General features: G+C 39.7%; 1 protein-coding gene across 6 annotated transcripts in view; it reads right to left on the minus strand.

Annotated features, from left to right (window-relative positions):
- Positions 1-19,422, minus strand: part of LOC128526549 (R3H domain-containing protein 2) — a 64,424-nt gene that overhangs the window by 25,905 nt on the left and 19,097 nt on the right. For 4 of the 6 annotated variants that reach the window (XM_053498526.1, XM_053498527.1, XM_053498522.1 and 1 more), the window contains exons 2-7: positions 5,015-5,199; positions 4,647-4,879; positions 1,790-1,831; positions 1,362-1,451; positions 1,125-1,248; positions 310-388 (exon numbers count right to left, since the gene is read on the minus strand). In XM_053498526.1, the coding sequence (XP_053354501.1) occupies positions 310-388; positions 1,125-1,248; positions 1,362-1,451; positions 1,790-1,831; positions 4,647-4,802 (491 nt within the window). In that variant the 5' untranslated portion in view covers positions 4,803-4,879; positions 5,015-5,199. The remainder of the gene's footprint in view (positions 1-309; positions 389-1,124; positions 1,249-1,361; positions 1,452-1,789; positions 1,832-4,646; positions 4,880-5,014; positions 5,200-19,422) is intronic. The other 2 variants (XM_053498523.1, XM_053498525.1) reach the window with 2 other exon arrangements.

Genomic DNA, 19,422 nt, shown 5'->3' on the forward strand with positions numbered 1-19,422 from the left:
GGATCAAATGGGCTGGACTTTGGTCCTAGTGAACATGGGCGAGCTTGGGTGCCCATGACCATGTCATTAGTTTACTAGTCTATAATTGATAGTGATAATGTTATGGGTGATCGGTGTATGATGGGCATCTTAAAATGTTTTATTCCTTACATACAGTATACAAGACTAATCAATTAAAAATAAATTAGGCAAGTTTGTATTAAGAACATATTCGTTTCCAGAGCTAAAAAGTATAGGATGATAATTTGCAGTCACACTTCCTGAGACATCGGTTTCTGTCCTCTGTCGCATGTGTTGCGTCATGTGTACCTGGGGTTGTTTTTCAGTGTGTTCACCAGGAATTCATGAACATCGATGCCTGTGGAGTCCGTGTACTCCTGACTAGAGTCTGCAGGAAGGGGGAGAGAAAAAAAAAAAGCCTTTAAGTCCATATCCAACCAGCCATTAAGATTTTGTATTCTGTACAAATTTGCACCAAACAGAAAGGGAAATGGCAGTAATTTTTGCCTTCTCACATCCCTGTGATCGCTCCTCCACTCCCCAAATGGGAGAGCTGATTTCATTGGAGCAGCGTGCAATTTGCAAGCAATCCAACTGAAATAAATAAGGAATTTCAAGGCCTGTAGCAATTGGTCTTCCTCAGGGTAAACAACTATCTGTTACACTGGATGTGCCTGAAGCTCTAACCAATCTGGTCATTAGGAAGCCCTGAGTGCTTTCCAAGCATTCATTAGGGAACATCAGAGCTCAGTAGCTCAAATGATCAGTTCAAATGCCCATTGTACATTTTTTTTTTCCAAAAAGGAATCTAGTCTATTATAGTCGTCTCAAGTGTCTTGCCGTAAAATGATGCCAAACAGCCCTGCATTCATTCAGTCATTATACAACAACCTGAATACATAATCACAGCAATAGTCTGTTATTAAAAATACATACGAACATGTTAGGACTTTCTCTTTAAAATCGGCACAAACATCAGGTCAGCCCACGTCACCAATTAACACTCAAGTGTCTGCACTTAGAGCCATGTTACAGTGGGCAAGGACTACACAGACAGAATTTTCGTGATGTCGCAGCTGATCTGAGAGATGTGGTAGGTGAGGATAAAGGTAGAGGTTCCTTACCACGCGAGAGCATCTTGTGGGGAGTTTTGTCCTTCTTTTCCCTCTCCTCGCTCTCATACTCATCTTTAGAAGACTTCTCCTCCTCTTTGTCTGACGGACAGCTGATGTGAAGCTGAATAATATCCTGAAAATGTTTATGAAACATAAATATAAAAATAAATAATAATAAAAAATAAAATCTGTACATAATTATGCAGGACATCGTTGTGGAAGGATGAGCTGAGATCTTGTCACTACCTGGCTGTCTGCGGGTCCATCGATCGAAAACATGCCTGATGACTCCTCACACACCGCTAGACTCCTCACCAGCTTCAGCTTGGCGTTGGACTAAAAGAATGAACACACCACCAAATTTATCATTACATTTCAGCTCTATTTAATAGTTAGAAGATTTGTATACAGAAGGCATTATACTGAACATTTATTTATTTTTTTACAACAATAAAAGAATCTCAAAAGAACTAAGTGAATACGATGGGGGTTTAAGTGAACTTCCATTTCACTTGCATTTAAAGCCTGTGACTCATCTACCTGAACTGTTTGTGTGTTTGTGTGTATGTGCATGTCGTCGTGTTCCCCTGCCACACTTGGAATCGTGCCAGGAGGTTGAACAAACACCACTCATGGCAACCTGGCACTACAGTACATCATGCAGCAGGGTTTACCTTGGCTCTTTTCCTGCTATGGCCATGGTTTTGACAGCGTTTCTGTGGTTTAAAAAAAAAAAAAAAAAAACAGAGCCTGAGCAATCATATGCAGAACATTGCAGCAGTTATTTAACAGTTCTCAAAAAAAATAAAAACATGCCACAAAACAAATTAGTATAATATTTCTGCATGATGAAATGATCACAAAGATAAATTAAATCGCATATGAGAAGATGAGAAGTTGAGAAAGGTTCACACACTCTCTCTTTCTCTCTCTCTACCGATATGTTGCAGAAGGCCTGGAGCGTTTCCCAGGGGACTTTGGGCACGCCAATCCATCTTAGGGCACAAACACGTACACACTTACACCATGGTTGATTTGGGAATGCTGGGTCGCCCAATCTCCATGTCTTTAGACTGTGAGAGGAAACTCAAGCACCCAGCGGAAACCCTCCAAGCATAGAGGGCTTAAACCCTCAACTCTAAAAGTGCCGTTTCAGAATACTTACATATAATTACATACACACATATATATATAATTTTGTTGCCTTTTTTTATACCAGGAACATACCTCTAGTAAAGGATTTGTAAAAGATACAAGCTTAATTAGGGCTCTGAAAATTGTTTCTATATAAACCAGGACTTTATAAACTTTTTCAAATTAATTTTCAGAAATTAATTAAACTTATTTTACAGCTGTTTAGGGCTGATGAAACTTTTCCGCCTCACCTCGAAACACATGCATGAAAATCGTGCAATCATTGGCAAGGTCAGAGCACCAGTCCATAGCCAGAACAAACTTTCATCAGGGATTTATTTAATTTTTTTAAATAACGTGATAGTGAGTCTGCCATTCTGCCCGACTTCCTCAGCCTGCCTTCCACAACAGGTTAAAAGTAGCATGTTTTGCTACATGTCCCGGTCATAAAACTAAATCACATTCTTCCCATATTTAACCACAAAGGAAAACCAAAAGGAACTAAAGTAGAATGTAATTGCAGCGTCCAATATGCCTGGTTAGGATCATCACGAACATCTTAGCAGCCAGATGAGCTAGAACTTCCTCACTACCCGTGAACTCGAATTGAATAGAGATGCTGAAAAGTAACACTCCCCTGCTGTAGTGAACAGGTTACGCTTGGTATTGAATAATCTTGTATACCAAAGAAAAGTGATTACAAGTAAATCTACATGTTATTAGAAGAGCAGCAGCAGGCGCATTATATAATAAGACTTTTAGATTGATGAAATCTGAGGGCAGTAACGTTACAGAATGCATGTCTTTCGCTTTCTGCAATATAGTGATGGATTTGAAACATGTAAATAACAACATTTAGCTATGGATTCATTGCAAACTGTTCATATACTATATATTAAGACTAAATGTTTTAAGCACTCATGTTGGCCATTTGTTTTGTTTTTTTTAACTGCATGATATTTTCCCTAAAAATGTGTCTTTGTGTTTATTGTACATCGCAGCATCCAGCACCTGCGAGTTAGAAATTTGAGTACTTGAATTTGGCATAGCACCAAAGCATTAATTTGCTCTCTGATTGTTACGAGAGCAAATCTGTCCGTGTTCTCTGGACGAGAGGATCGGCACCATCACAGTAACACCAGCCAGTCGTTGGCTTCTCAAACTTGCGGGTGTCGGAGAGAGCAGAAATCGTTTTCTTCCACCTGCGTGATGTGTACGCATAAGATAGCTCGATTGATACCTGATCTAGAATCAGTAAAATATTTGTAATGTGATGAAAAACATAAAAAAAAAAATCCATCAAAATATCACTTTAAAATACATTTTGGGGAACATAAAAAAAAAAAATGATATTAGTGTGACAGCAGAGAAAAGCATCAGATTGAGTGGTTATGTGTTTTAATCCCCATACTACGAGCTATATTACCTAGGGGTGTGACGAGACGCTTTTCCCACGAGACGAGGCAAGACACGAGACTGGGTTCACGAGAACGAGACGAGACTTTTAGACATTTTTTTTTAAAGAAAACCTCTTTAAATGTTTAAATATATGGCAAAAATAGCATTTTATTTAACTGAAAAACACAAAATGCATAAAATGCATGTCCATTTTGAAATCAACTTTATGAAATAAAACTTCTATTTTGATGAATGACATGCAGTAATAGCTAGTCAACACTGCAAAATATTTTGCCACAAACTGACAGGCAATTAATTGCACAATAAAATGAAATGGTATAAATAAAAATAAATAATAAACACCACAAATATCCCTTTACGTGCAATTAACCATAATGAGTGTAACTATCAAAGTAGTGCTTTGACCTGGGTATGAGGTAAAGATATATACAGAACAGCCTTAGATATGGTCATGTTCTTTTTTAAGAATAAGGGATGGCGTACTTTGGTTCCAGTGTGTGGATGGGTCGCCGAAATCCCAGATTTTCCACCACAGAAAATGGTCTCATATCGGCTGCAATGAAAACGCCGATGTCTCTTGTTATTGCCGTGGTTCTTGCATTGGATGGTGGAAGTTTGGCTGCAACGGCATTTGTTATGGTTGTTTGCTATTTCATGCGAACTGAATTGCTTTCCATGTTCTTCACAAGCGCAGCTTTTAGTAACGAGCTGTGGTTGTTTTCTAAATGCTTTTGCATAGTGCTTGTGTTAGCAGAGGTGTTCGGCCGTTTTTTATTTCCACACAGAATCAAAAATGTTGCGACACCAACGATTTAAATGTCACGGGCGCATGTTTTATCCTTACTTCTCCCTCACACTCCATCATGCCAATAACACAAGGGTATCGTCACGTTCTCATGAGACCAGACGCATCACGCAAGACAAATCTGATCTCGCGAGATCTCGTACCACAAGATCTCATCACACTCCTAATATTACCTGTGAGTCTTGCGTAAGGTTGTCCTCAGGCTCTGCACCGTTGTTCTCAGTGTTGCTGTCTCTGCTCAACATGGTAGAGGTTCCTTTACAGCGGCTGGCAGCAGGACTTTCGCCCTCCACCTCTCTCGCCCCATCCAGGGGCAGCACCATGGACATCTTGCTTCAGCAAAGAGGCTAGAACCCAAGTCTTTCACACACACAACCACCTCTTCCGCACACACAAACACAGAAGACTGAGAAACAGAGGCAGAAAAGAAGAGGGATTTTATCACTATAGCTTTTATACACTTGTGAATAAAAAAAAAATTTATAAAAAAAAAAAAAAAAAAAAGAAAGAAAGAAGAAAAAAAAAAAAAAAGGGTCACTACCTGAAACTGTAGTGGTGTGTTGGTGTGTGGGGCTCCACGCTGAAGCCCCAGACACAGGATGTTAAGACAGATGGGGATCTTAAACAGGGGAAGGGGATGGGGGACGCGCCATGGCGAGTGTGTGCGTCCTCAGTGCTTCTGCATCTTGCAGTTCCCTGCACACACAGTCACATAAACCCCTCCTGCTGGAGACACACACACAGAGTGGGAGAACTTTAATGAGTGAGTCATACAGAGGGGAGGAAAAAAAAAAAACAGGATTTGCACAAAGCTGAATGAGAGCCGTACATCCAGTATATGACCGACAAGAATGACTTGTGTCATTAAAATACTGAAAACGATTTGACGAATGATGAGCTAAAGGTCATCCGTTTATTCATACGCTCAGTTCAGCTGCATGCGTCTCAGTGGTGAGGAACGTTTCAAGCGCAAAAGTGCTGGGGCTGAGTAACCAACCATCTGGCACAAAATAAATAAATAAATATGAACGCATGAATATAAACACACAAATCACTGGCACATCGAGAGGAACCTCCAGTAATGACGTCATACTGCAGAGACAGGGCTGTGAGAGGGAGGAGGGAAGTGCGTATGTGAGCAACAGAGCGAGAGAGGGGGGGGGGAGCAGCAGCAGCAACACACACACACACATAGAGAGAGAGAGAGAAAGAGAGAGAGAGAGAGAGAGAGAGAGAGAGAGAGAGAGAGAGAGAGCACAAAGAGGAGGGATTCCCAACTGCTGAAAGGACGTCATCAGCAATTCATGACACTGCTGACCAGTCACCCACACACATCCTTACACTTTCCAGAACACCACACACACACACACACACACAGTACTCTGTAACAGCAATGCTCTTATGTAACAAGACTCAGAATAAGATGTGAACTCAATTCCAGTGACAGTGAACGAAAGCGGAAAAGGTTCATGAATGAGAGATGCCCTTCATTCATTCCCTTGTCTTGCTGCACACATTCTCCTCTTTTCCGCATGCCAGGGTTGCCAAGGAAACGATAACCCCATCAGCTGTGTCCATTTGCACGCAGGGGTGACATTAACCACAAAATTAAAACGGGTGGAGAAAGTGGAAGCAAAATAAAACCAGGCATGAGAAATCAGTCGTCTAATTTCACAAATGGCTAAAGAGACACCACCACGTCCCACAGTGTTAAACAGCATGTTTGGGTTGGGTGCTAGTAACCATGGAAACCATGTGCCCTCATTTCGACTGGCTAGCTCAAAAAAAAAAAAAAAAAAAAAAAAATCTAAACCATGCCGGCCTGAGCAAGGACATGGACACAAGCTTGTGCAACACACACGCATACAGGCAAACATATGGGCAACATAAGGTCCGGCGCATACACACAAGCGCTCATGCACACACACTCTGCAATGTTCATCTGGGTTGAAGCAACTTCTATTTTCTAGGGCTGATGACAACCAAAGGGCAGAAATGATTCATGGAAAGAACTGCTGGTTCACGTCGACGTCCTGTAAATGTGCAGGACTGTGGTCACATATCTTCTTCCTGTATGCGTACTGTAAACAAGGACAGGCCAAACATGGCAAATTGGAAACACTGGTTCAACTGGTTAAACAGTGATCCACTTTCAAAAAAATAAAAAAAAATAAAAAACACAACCCTGCACTGAAAAGATGTTTTATCTGTTCACAAATTGCTCAGAAATGAAGAGAAAACGGATGTGTGCATATCTGGCTAGTGCAGTATTGATGTGGTTCGTGTGCAGAGCTTCACAGACGCTTCAAAAACTTGCGCAAATCTGCATCGCTGTGCACGAGAAGCAAGCTGGCAGAAGAACTTCAAGTCTAACGCATGCTTCCTCAGAGACCCGGCTTATGCAACACGCTGAAGGAGCGCACAAACTGCTCTGTGACGTATACAAGAGCTAACAACCGGAGGAGAAAGGAAGCCTGGACTTCCTATTTAGAAAGCAGGACTGAACAGATTTTCACGGCATCTTCTTCCGCTCCTCTAACGACAGGCTGAACGATACTTTATCAGTTTCACACGCAAACTTCACGCACACGGACCTGAGGCGGGACTCAAACCCTGGACCATGGAGGTGAGAGGTCACAGCGATAACCACCCTGTCAAAGCTGCTTATGATCTCAAAAATAAATAAACAAACCTCAGACAGTGGTTACACGGCCAGACGCTGTAACAGAATATAAACACACACCAGTGATGCGTCATGGGTGAAGTCTTAAATTTATTTGATTATGGGAAGGCCATGATTCATAAAAACCACCTGCAAAAAAAAAGTGTAAGGACAACTAGTTGGAACACAACACAAGAAAAAAATGTCAATGTACGAGCTATAAGGCTGATCTGCACACACTACAACTGGCAATCTTACGAGGTAACTAATGAGCTCCAACCTGAACGATCACGAAAACACTGAAATCTGAAATCTTTCACAACATCCCATTTCAATTTAGAAGGTTTAGTTTTAGTGTATAACAGGACAGTGTGTATTGTCCTCAAGGGTGTGTGTGTGTGTTGGGGTCAGGAGGAATACAGATGATAATGAGATGGTATGAACACTAACGGCATGATGTACAGTTACATGTGTATTTCCACTTCCTGTGTTAGTCACGCATAAATTACACGCTTGCCATTAGTGCAGCAGTCCGCTCATACTGTGTGCGAGAGACGGAGAGAGAAAGAGAGACTGTCTCTTCCAGCAGTGCGACTGCTAACCCTCTCCTCCTACACTTTGCTAGACTGTGCCTATTTTAGACCATTTCGTTCGACGCTCCCTCTCTTCGCTTCGACAGAGTCCTGGCTCTGGTGCTTTAGTTACACCGCGCAGCCCGACTTCTCAAACATAACGTACCTTTAAAAATAGATTACATGAATCCTGCAAAGACTTTTTCAACCACAGCATCGAATAACCACACGGTACTATCGGCGTTTGTCTTTGCCTTCTGCTGCTCGAGAATGCTAAAGGACTGTGTGTGCTAAATTCAGCTGCAATTACACTGGGCTGGGAACCAAAAATCGTGACTAACCCACCTGGGCTATTTACACTAAATCTAATCATATTTCTTAGGTTTTAGAAAAATAACTGAATACTGAAATGTAAATATACAAGACTGGACTTTTACAGATTGCTATAAACCACCACGTTGACGAAAGATATCAGAAGAGAATGACCAGATCACAATTAGCTGAGAGGATTGAGTCTAAAATAGCTTCACTAAGGACTCTTTATGGTCGTGGTGTATGGAAAAGCATCTCATACCACATTTAATATCTTGAGTCAGACGAGTTATCAAGAGTCCTGTGAATCAAGAACAAGAACCTAGAGCACAAACTCGCTAAAACTGGACAGATTAAGAAAAAATGTGTTTTGTTTTTTAATCTTCAACTCAGTTTAGGTGAGCCAAGTATGTTTTTGCTGTCACAGCCCATCCATCTGAAGCAACATATCCCGTCACAGCACAACACTTTTACACTCTATATAGACAATTATTTGTTTTAGATCAATCAACAAAAAAAACGTTAGGGTATTAAATCATCAATATTAGGTGTTTACATGAACCCGAATATTCCACTATAAATTAAGATCATATCTCTATCAGAATTAAAGTACACCATTCATACTGATCAGAGTAAATTTTCAATTTAGAATGTATAATGCCATGTAAATACTTCACCTCACTGTTTCACTCGTATTGGAATAAATATTTTCTTTTTGCACGTTTCCCCAATCACTAGGTCTTTGTCTGTCCGAGGAAGAAGCATGTAGTAAAGAATCTAACCAATCACAGATGAGACTGAATTCTGGTAACCAATTGGAACACAGAAAGGGGGATTAATCGAAAAAGTCGGGAGATGGAAGAATAATGCCAAAATTCCTAGAATTTAACCTCCCACTTCTGAGATAAGATTAAAAAAAATAATAATTTAAAGATTGTGATATTTGCATGAAATCGATGCATGATAACTTCTGAAGATATGGCTCCTTACATAAATTTTATATAAGCTTTAACCTTGGAAATTTTTATTTCTAATTTTTGAAAAATCACCACATTATTGATTATATGGTGCAACACCTTTATTTTGTATAAATTATTATTTTTTTTTTTGCTACACAACTCGTTCAAATTGCACATGTTGTTAGAGTAACTCTTGCTTCATACCTAGGTACTATGAATATTAATCTCCATCATAATCCCCGCATTTGCGCCATCGTTGAACCCAGCTCTTGAATCTTCTTTGAAAATCCCCTTTGGCGTCATTGATGGTCTCGCACTGTGCTACAGAATGTTTATTGAGATGACACTATCAACAAGAGCAATGTGCATGAAGATGGATTATGTTTAAAAAAGAGGGGGAAACAAGGCGCACACTGTTGGTGACAATCGGCGGTGGGGATTTGGGAGTTGGGTTCAAATGCGTGGCTTGTGATGGAGACTATTTTAAGTTGTATCTTTTTATAGAGAAAGAGTTACCCTACCGACATGTCAGGCTACATTTACATTACCAGCTAGAGGGACTAAGTTCCAGTGCTTTTCCTCAACGCGGATTTGTCAGTGGTCTTTTTTGCCTATGCGTCTGCATGGGGCACTCGTCAGCACTGAAAGGTACTGTATTGCTAGCATTCCTATGAAACATTTACACTGACAAAACAGCTAAAGTGAGGAATCTGGCTTCCATGGACATCTGATGCATGAAGCAAATCATGATCTGGACAAAAAGTCGTAATTGAGCGATGCATCCTGTAATGTAAAAGTAGCCCCAGTTAATCAAAATGTCATGCCCACTTTTGCATTACATTTGGTACAGCCTTCGTATGTTTAACCTTAGACTATGTGGAGAGTCTAACATGCAATCCCTGTGCATGAATTGTTACTATAGAAACACTTACCTATTAGAATAAGTGCATGAATAAAAACCATCATTCATGTAACAGTGTGATCATAAAAATGCCTACAGTAGCTGCTGACCAATCAAATATAAGAACTCAAATAATTAACAGTTCAACCAGAAAGTTCAACACTGTTACTGCTTAAAATGTACCTCAGAGCCTGAACAGCAACTAATGAGTTTTAAATGAATCTTGGGTGAATTTACAACGGGGGTTTATTGTGAATGATCTCTATCTATATAACATCCCGGGCACACACACACACACACACACACACACACACACACACACACACAGATCTGGTTTTAACAGGGTTTTACACTTGCACAAAGTGAGATTGTCCGAAATGAAGGCCAAACACATAACCGTACAAAGTATGAATTGGTTTGTGGTAATATGAATGAGAGATGACGAGGTTAACATTAATTCATGACTTCAGCAGCAAGACTTCAAGAATGATGGAGATTAATAAAAAAGACAGGTTTATGGAACAAGAGATACAGAGAGGGAGATGGGGGGGGGTATGAATATGAGTCAGAGTTGGTCCCACTGGACTGAGTAGGATGTGAGGAGGAGGATGGCGTCAGCAACACACACACACACCTTCAGGAATAGATGGAAAGGGAGGGGAAGGGTGAGGCTGCAGAAGGGGATCCTCTCTCTGACGAAGTAGACTGAGAACAAGAAACGGTGGGGGGAAGCGAGCGAGCAAGTTAGTGAGAGAGAGAGAGAGAGAGAGAGAGAGAGAGATTGACAACATGCATAATGTCCATAAAACTAAGGCTTTTTGCTCAGCTATTCTGAGCAGGAAGTAACCGAGGGTGTGCATGCCCATGTGTCAATCACTGCCAAGTGTGTGTGTGAGAGAGAGAGAGAGTAAGAGAGAGCAAGCAAGCGAATAAGTGAGAGAGAGAGAGAGAGAGAGAGAGAGAGTGTGTGTTGGTGAGAACTGCTCTTTCTCTCTTCCAGTTCGATGCTCTAAAAATAATTGTGCCAGGTTAAAAAAAAATAAATCTGGATCTCATTGCAAACCTTATGCAACTCCTCAACTCCTCCCTGCTGGGGAGTGTTTGAGAAAGGTGGCGAGAGAGAGAGAGAGAGAGACCAGAAGAAAAGGAGAAAAATTCTCAATGATGAAACAGTAAGTGCGGCGATGCCATTGGCTGATGCCTTCGCCAATAGAAGAGTCAGCTCCATGGCAACAGGCTCTGTCACCAAGAGAGAACAGTGATCTCTCCCTCTACCCCCCATCCATTTCACTTTAACCCTGTTCCCCAATCTCTCACACACACACACACGCACACCCTGTTGTGCATCATTTCAGTGATCCATGTTTGAGAGAGGAGGTCAGCAAACACGCTTACTCACTCTCTCTCTCCCTCTCGCACTCAAACACCATTCACTGTTCTAATTCACCCCTTCCGGTCAGACAGGTAGTAATGGCTTTGAATGGATGTAGAAGCACACATACACAACACTGCTTTGCCCCACTGTGTGTTTTCCCCAACAATATATGCAAAATCACATTTTCAGTGTTTACGATGCTACTCCCAATAGAAGCTTAATTCTAGTAGCCAAAAATTAGACTGCAGAAGTGTTTTAATTTGAAACACTGTTGTAACTGAGCAAAACTACAAAAGCACGCTGCATACGGCTGCAACGTTATAGCAAGCTTTGGACATACAAACTGCATCAAGGCTAACTAATTGACTAACCAACATTTAACTGCATGACTAACTGCGTCAAGGCTAACTAACACACTGTGGATGACTCATGACACACGTTTCAGCATACATGTGGATTCATGGCCAAGTTGAACCGTCACAGTACAATACACATTTTTACTGCTTCTGTTGTTCTTTCGGCCCGCCACAGCCATACGGTGTGCGTACGACTTGGCACAGGGCCGATTTTCCCTCCCTGGCTCAACCCTCTCTATCCGGGCTTGGAACCAGCACTAAGAATGCACCCAGTGGGATTTGGGTATTGGCTGGGAATCGAACTCATGCCTTACGAAATGGCAAGTGAAAAGACTACCACTCAGCCACCAACACACCCAGTTTCAACACTGCTGCATGAGGATAAACTTTATTCCAAACACTGAATACCTTGAATGCTTTTTTAGATTTTAGATTTTATTATGCAGCTTAAAGATTATTTTAATTTCAAACCATGGTCAAAAGTTCCTTGATTTACCTGTTTCATAAGGTCAATAAGTAATACATTATTATTATTATTGACAAAATTATATTTGTCAACCTACCGTTTTTTTTTTTAACTGACTAAAAAAAAAAAGAAAAGAAAAAAGATCAGATTCGTTCCATGAGTCATCCCAGGCTCTATTGTCAAAAAGTCACACGTGCTGTACACCGATGACATCTCTAGATGGATGTTAGCAAAATGCATTACACCAAGCCACAATCATCATGATCACAGTTTTCCAGCATGCATGTGTGTATATCAGCCAAGCACAAATTAGGAGCTTGCAGGAATCTTTTCTTTGTTTATGTGTCTGCATTAGTAGTTATTTTCAATCAATTAAATCATTAAATGTTAAGTACAATAAGCAAAATACAATACTGACAATAAGTGCATAACATTCATATTATAGCAGCATTTAGGCCTTGTTCACACAGACGTTAAGTTTTTGGATAAACGAACTTGCTCTGAACGTCCTAGACATTTACGTTGCGTTTTGTAGTGGCGCTTGATTGACTTCTACACCGGCGTTCGTTTGTCTCTGTCTAACGTCAGCCTGCAGCCCAAATTGTAGTTTGTGTGTTAACCTGTGGGGGCAGTGTGTCGAGAACTGGATATGAAAGCCCGCCGCTACTGGGTTCACTCTCTGACTGCACAACGTCGGATTAAAGGAAGTTTTTTTGTGGTTTATGAAGAAATGCGCATGTTTTTCAACAATTTATTTTATTTTATTGTGCCTTTTTCCGCATTTCCCTATGTATAACATGTAGGATCATGGAATATATCCGGTCCTCTGAAGCGCAAAATAAACACGAAGAAAATGCACAGGATGTGATTGTGTTCTACTAAAGGCTTCACAGAGAAGTCACTTGGTCAGACTGGCTTTCAAAACCTGCTTACTTCTATCTAGTGCCCGTTTGTTAGAAGGGCTGATTTGCACACATCAGACGTAGCAGATTGACACCACATACTGGCCAAGAAGTCCATTTTCCACCTTTAAACTGTCCATGCTCTCTGACACCTAGCTGATGAGCAGAGCATGTCGCCACTGTTAACTGGCACTTCCTCAATAACATACAATAAAGAAAATGCATGTAACGTAAGTATGGCTACTATAATGCCTGAATGAACAAGTATCTCTGAGTATTGCATGATAAATAAAATGCAAGACATATAACAGGGTGTGAGCAGTCTGTATTAAGGCACTCTGTCTGTGGAGTTGAAATAAACCCAAAGAGGCAGATGGTAAGGTTTGAGTAGCACACCTTTCAACATAAGCACACAGCTGACTGTAATTTCAAGTCCTACGAATTACTTACATGTCTCGTGAGTTGTAGAATGCTGAGAGATTTGACTAAGGCATGCTTAAAGTAAACGGAAGCATTTGGAAGCCAATATGAACCAACTATTTCACCAGCACTGTTCACTGTTCAAATGGCTATCAGCACTAAAACAATAACAGCAAATGGATTTCAGCAACAGAACCAAAATTCTTGCATCAGTACAAACTGTACCAAGTGTTATATTTTCAGAAATATTATGAAATTCAGGTATAATGGTCAAGTATAATACATCAGAATCAATTCTAAGTAACTATGTTAAAAAAAGAACAGCGTAAGCAGTCTGTAATCTGGTCTACAAAAAGAAAATCATCATACACATTTCATCAGCTTTTTTTAGCTCTTCAGTAACTACCAAAAGTGTTCCAACTGATAATGGACAGCAATAAACATGTACACTATTGTTAGTGTTTGTACAGTACTGTACACTGGTCATTTGTTAGTGTTTGTACATTAGTAGTTCCGATACAGCTTCATACGTATTCAAATTTAACTGGAACGTCCATAAAACTTGCGTACCAGTGGTTAGCTGTTAGCAGAAAACTGAGACGCTTGTGCAAACAAACATACCCTGTCTTGAAATCTTATCGGAAATATCTTCCTGGGTGTGCAAAGAGCTTAGTGTCTGCAAACAAATTCCACGCTCACAGCTTGGGTAAAGTTGATTGTTTTTTGTTGTTTTCAACATTGCATATAAATACCAAATACTAAATGACAGAACAAATATGGAATTATGCAGTCAACACCAGGTTAAAAAACCAAGAGTGTGTTTTGTTTTTTTTTCTCAATTTAAAAGTAGCCACCTTTTCCTTTGATGACAGCTCTGCACACTCTTGGCATTCTCTTGGTCAATCACAGTCACCTAGAATGGTTTTCCAACAATCTTGAAGGCATCTTCAGTCCAACTTTTCAAAACCATCTGAATTGGATTTGAATTGGACCATTACTCTCTCTCTTAGACAAATAGCTATTTCATAACCCAGAGGTACGTTTGGGGGTCACTGTCCTTTTGGAAAACAAATGATGGTCCCAAACCATATGGGATGGCATGTTGCTCCCAAATGCTGCAAGAGCCATTCTGATCAAGTTTGCCCTCAATTTTAACTAACTCACCAATACTGTCATCAGCCAAGCACCCCTACAGCATTACACCTCCTCCATGTTTCAGAGTGGGAACCATTCATTAAGGAACCATATGTTCACCCTCTCCAAGTCTAACAACAGGCATGGCAGTTAAAACCAAAAACCTCAAATCCGGATTCATCAGAACAAAGCACAGTTTTCCACTGATGTAATGTCAATGTATTTCTTGGCCCAAGCAAGTCATGTCTGCTGTTAAACTTTCAAAGGAATAGTTTCTTCGGTGCAATTCGACCATAAACGCCTGACTTACACGACTCCTCTGAACAAGGATGTTAAAATATGTATGCCACTTGGACTCCCAAGAAGTATTTGTGTTATCTCTAATCTGAGGTGCTGCAAATTGGCAGTTTCTGAGGCTGGTCATGCTAATAAACTCTGCAGTCCCCATAGATTTTGGTCTTCCTTTCCTGGGACGAGCAAGTTTCATCATAGCATTCGATGGCTTTGGTGGCTGCACTTGGAGATAAATTTAAAGTTCTTGAGATTTTTTTAGATTATCTGACCCTCATTTTTTAAAGTAATGATGGAGTGCATTTTCTCTTAATTTCAGAGTTTCTCGCCTTAAGATGGATTTGTGCAGCAGTTGTAGAAGCACTAATAGGGCTATTGACTCTGTATACACCCTTCCTTAGCACAAGTCAACTGAAGGTCTAAAGCACATTAAGAAGGCAGGAAATGTCACAAATTAACACTGGACATGGCACAACTGTGAACTGAAAGCCATTCCAGGTAACTTCCGTGGGGATCTGATGAGTGAATGCCATGGGGGTGCCAAGCTGCCATCAATGACAAATGTAGCTACTTTGGACAATCTACAATATAAAACATATTCTGGGCTGTTAAACACTTTTGTTTACGACATAATTCTATACGTGTTCTTTGGTAGTATGGATGTGTTCAGCATTAATAATATAATAAAAATTAAGAAAAACCACTGAAAGAGAGTGTCCAAACCTTTGACTAGTACAGTATTGTACATTACAGGTTTTAAAGTATCAAAAATGACTTTAAATTCCAAAAAGAAATTTAAATGCAATTAATGTCAATACAAAACTAAATGATGTGTGACTGTTAGTGGTACATTAAGCGCACCTGTTTGTTTGGGGTTTTTTTTAAATGTTTTTTTAACTGATAATCTTTTATGCCACACTCCCATCTAGTAGATTGTGGTATTGCACCAATCACCCATAAAATCAAAAATAAACAATGTTGCGAGACTCTCACCAAACACAGAAGATGAAAAGTGTTTGCAGAAAAAAAAAGCCTGATCAATATAGTGCATCATTAGAAATGAGTACAAAAAAACAGGTTTTTAATTAATTTCTTACTTTTAGGACACTGTGGTAATCATCCATGCATGTGTGTTGTGATAGGCTACAGGTTTCGATTAGCTTGACATTAGATTAAATCAGTTCCTCAAAGGATCCATAAAACGGCTGTGATTTGGTGGCACATTTGCTTTTGAGGGAAGGAAAAGGAGAGCAAGTCTCAAATGGGTTTCACCAATTTCCACGACAGAAAATAGTGTTTGACGTACACCACACCTCCTGTCACTTCAAAACAGACTCAACAGTGGCTGAGCAAAGCAGTCGGAACGTACAGTTTAAAGGGAGATCATTTACAGCCATGTAAAATGTCTAGCTGCCATTTTCCCCTACTCTGACTTAAGGTCCATTTTTACAGTGTCTTCGAGCATTTCTGTTCAGATTGGCTTGCAGCATTTTGGTAACAGGGGCCAGATATACAATATGCTGTCATTCGATCAGACACAAATTGGATGAATTGGGCTCCGGAGTGGCGGCATAGACACGTGGTCAGTCGATCATTTTGAGATTGCGAGTGATGCAACACTCATCTATAGGCGGGAGTTTAAAACAGCAAAACTGACTGATCCCAGGAAGAGAATAAAGGGATACGGTCAATCATACTGACCACTAGCCAACTGGTTGGTAGAATAAATAAAGGTGTGAGTAAATCCCTCCCAAACATGTACATATTTAAAATTTATCATTTAACTAGATGGGCCTGCAACTTTCTTTGTGTGGAATTTGTTTATACACTATTAAGCGCATTTTAAAACATGTACAATGCCATCTAGTGAATTTGTGATTTTTAAGTGTTACTGTAAAGTGCGTGGAATGAAAGTGTGAGATCGCGTTTATTAAGTAGATTTCAATTGCACACTCATAAGCACATTCAAATTTTGAAATTTATAAAATTTTGTATTATAGAATTTTGGGATGAACTTATTTTTTTTTTAGAGACAATTAAAGGATGTTTTCAATAAAATTTTCAAATTAGCATATCTTCTCTTCTCGTAGGCCAATTGTGATGAAAGAAAAGCCTATATGTTACCTCAAGCTCGGCAAAATACATTAGTAAAAACGGCATTAAAATTTGTTCAGTAGTTTTTACATGATGCGTGCACAAACAGACAGACAGACAAGCAAACATTCCAAAAGAACATCTTAATGTGTTTTATTAAGTATCTTTGGCAAATATCTTCAAATGTACAGCCACGCCAACTTGACAGTTGTATAGATTATAAACTAGAAGGAAAAACAAAAAATTATTGATGCAGTTGCGCATCATTTTTATTTTATGTTGCAATACATCAATCACCATACTAATTCAAAAATGTATATGTTTGCATTTGAGGTGGTAAAATGTTCCTGTTTCATCAACATCCTGCTTTAAACTGTTCACACAGCAAATTATTTGATGAATTTGTTTAGGTCAAAATCTGAAAAAGTTAATATTAAATCAGGATATTTATTAAAATCTTGACAATTACAAAATCGCTATACAAATAAAATCAGCACCTAGATATCGTAATATTATATCAGGTGGCCCCTGGTGATTCCCCTGCCTATTCAAGACAAACTGCACAAAAATAAATAAACACAATTTGTGTAATTTCTCTGATGTATGAATGCTTTGTATGCAAAAGACTTAAAAAAACATGTTTGCAAGTTCTCATTCATCAATCATAGAATATGTTACATTTTTGCTATACATGACTTATTAAACTGATTTAAATTTATTCACAAAGATGAATTCTCTCACTGAAAAAAACCCAAACAATTTATTGATGAAAGTGATTGTACACACACCTAAACAACTTGATAACAAGCACAAATTCTTTGCACCACATTACCACTTACTAGAGCTGTTATCCTAGGCTTTTTGCTGTCTCTTGTTTGCACATGGGTGGCTCATGATCACTTCAGTGTTGCAGACTTGAAGTCTTCTGCGTGACGTAAGTAACCTGCGAGTGCTGCCACTGCCTGTATCACACTGAGCCGTGCCATCTGCTCAGGTGCCTCACTTCTCAAGAAGGATGGCACCAAATACACAAACCCTGTACCCTTCCCCAATCGTCCCTTCTTTTATTCTCTCTCTGAATGTTACCTCTCCCTCACTCCTCTGCGCAAAAATGTTTCTATTTTCATCCAGCCCTCCTGCAGCTTCAGCTGTAGCTTGCACTGAAAGAGAAAGCCTGATAGATCTTGTATGAATCTTTTATGAACTGCAAAATGAAAAGTGTACACATGGAGGGAGGAGTGACTACATGTACGGGCTAAAGCACATATTACTCATTAGCGCTCATCTACCAAAGGGGTGAAAAATCTTCTTAGAATTTGCACACATGGCTTATTTGTGATCTGCATTTCGACGCCTTCTGGGTGTGAGGTCATAATGCACATCCATCTGTTTTGCTAGCATGCATGAACGCATGCATTATAAAACATAATAAAGCACAAAGCTATCTCTAATGCCTTGTTAACACTTTGAAAGCAGCTTACAACAGCTCTTAGACTAAATTAATGTTTTCATGAGGTATTTTAATATGGAGTTTGACAATTATGAGAAAACAAAAATGTACATTATACTACAAAAAAAAATCACCTGACCTTTACACTCAAACATGGAAGAACACAATTGCATAGAATCTCTTTTTATTCTGTGCCATTATAACGTCACTGGAGTTGAATTGAAATAAAAGACCTAAACATGTTCCAGCATGACAACACCCTGGTGCACAAAGAGAGCTACATGAAGACATGGCTTGAGAGAAACAGAGCCCTGACCTCAACCCCACTGAGCACTTTAGTGAGCTGTGATAATGCTGGTTCTACACCAGGCGTCCTCCTCACCTGACAGCTGACCTCATTCATCAGTTACAGTGATGAATAATGTGTATAATAATTCACATTAAGGGATCATTTCAAAGAACCTGAACATCTCAAAGTCTGGTTCATTTTGATCAGTGAGAACACGACCATTCCAGGCTCGAGTCTGCTTAAAATGGCACACGAGAATGTCTTGACTTTTTTTTTTTTTATCAATAATATTAAGCATAGCGAAAAAGTTAACTTCCTTGTTCTCTACTTTTCTAGTGTTTGTCAGCTCGCAAACCAACCTGGTGTATTAGAGAGTGTAAATATGCAAGTGTATCCAAGAAAAGACAGAAAAAACAATGTGAATAAACGCTGACCAGCAGAAGAGTGGGGAAAGGGAAGCAATCGTTCCAATGCACAATACACATCAAATGTCACTTATGTCAAAACAACGTAAATCTAAAAAGCAATGTTTCACAAGCACATACAGTTGTGATAGTCAGGTGCCCATTAACTCATGGCTGTAAAGACCAAAGAATTAAAATGTAAACAGAATAACAATTGACAAGACCTGGCAACCCTTGAATTGCTGTTGCACACGATTACAATTCTATTGAATGCCAGGAGTACATTAGCAAACCAAGTAGTTACTGTAAGTGTTCAGCCCTACTGCAGTAACTTAACTTCCAACAACTTACTTCCAAAGACA

This window comes from Clarias gariepinus, chromosome 6 (assembly GCF_024256425.1).
Source record: "Clarias gariepinus isolate MV-2021 ecotype Netherlands chromosome 6, CGAR_prim_01v2, whole genome shotgun sequence".
Taxonomy (NCBI): Eukaryota; Metazoa; Chordata; class Actinopteri; order Siluriformes; family Clariidae; genus Clarias; species Clarias gariepinus.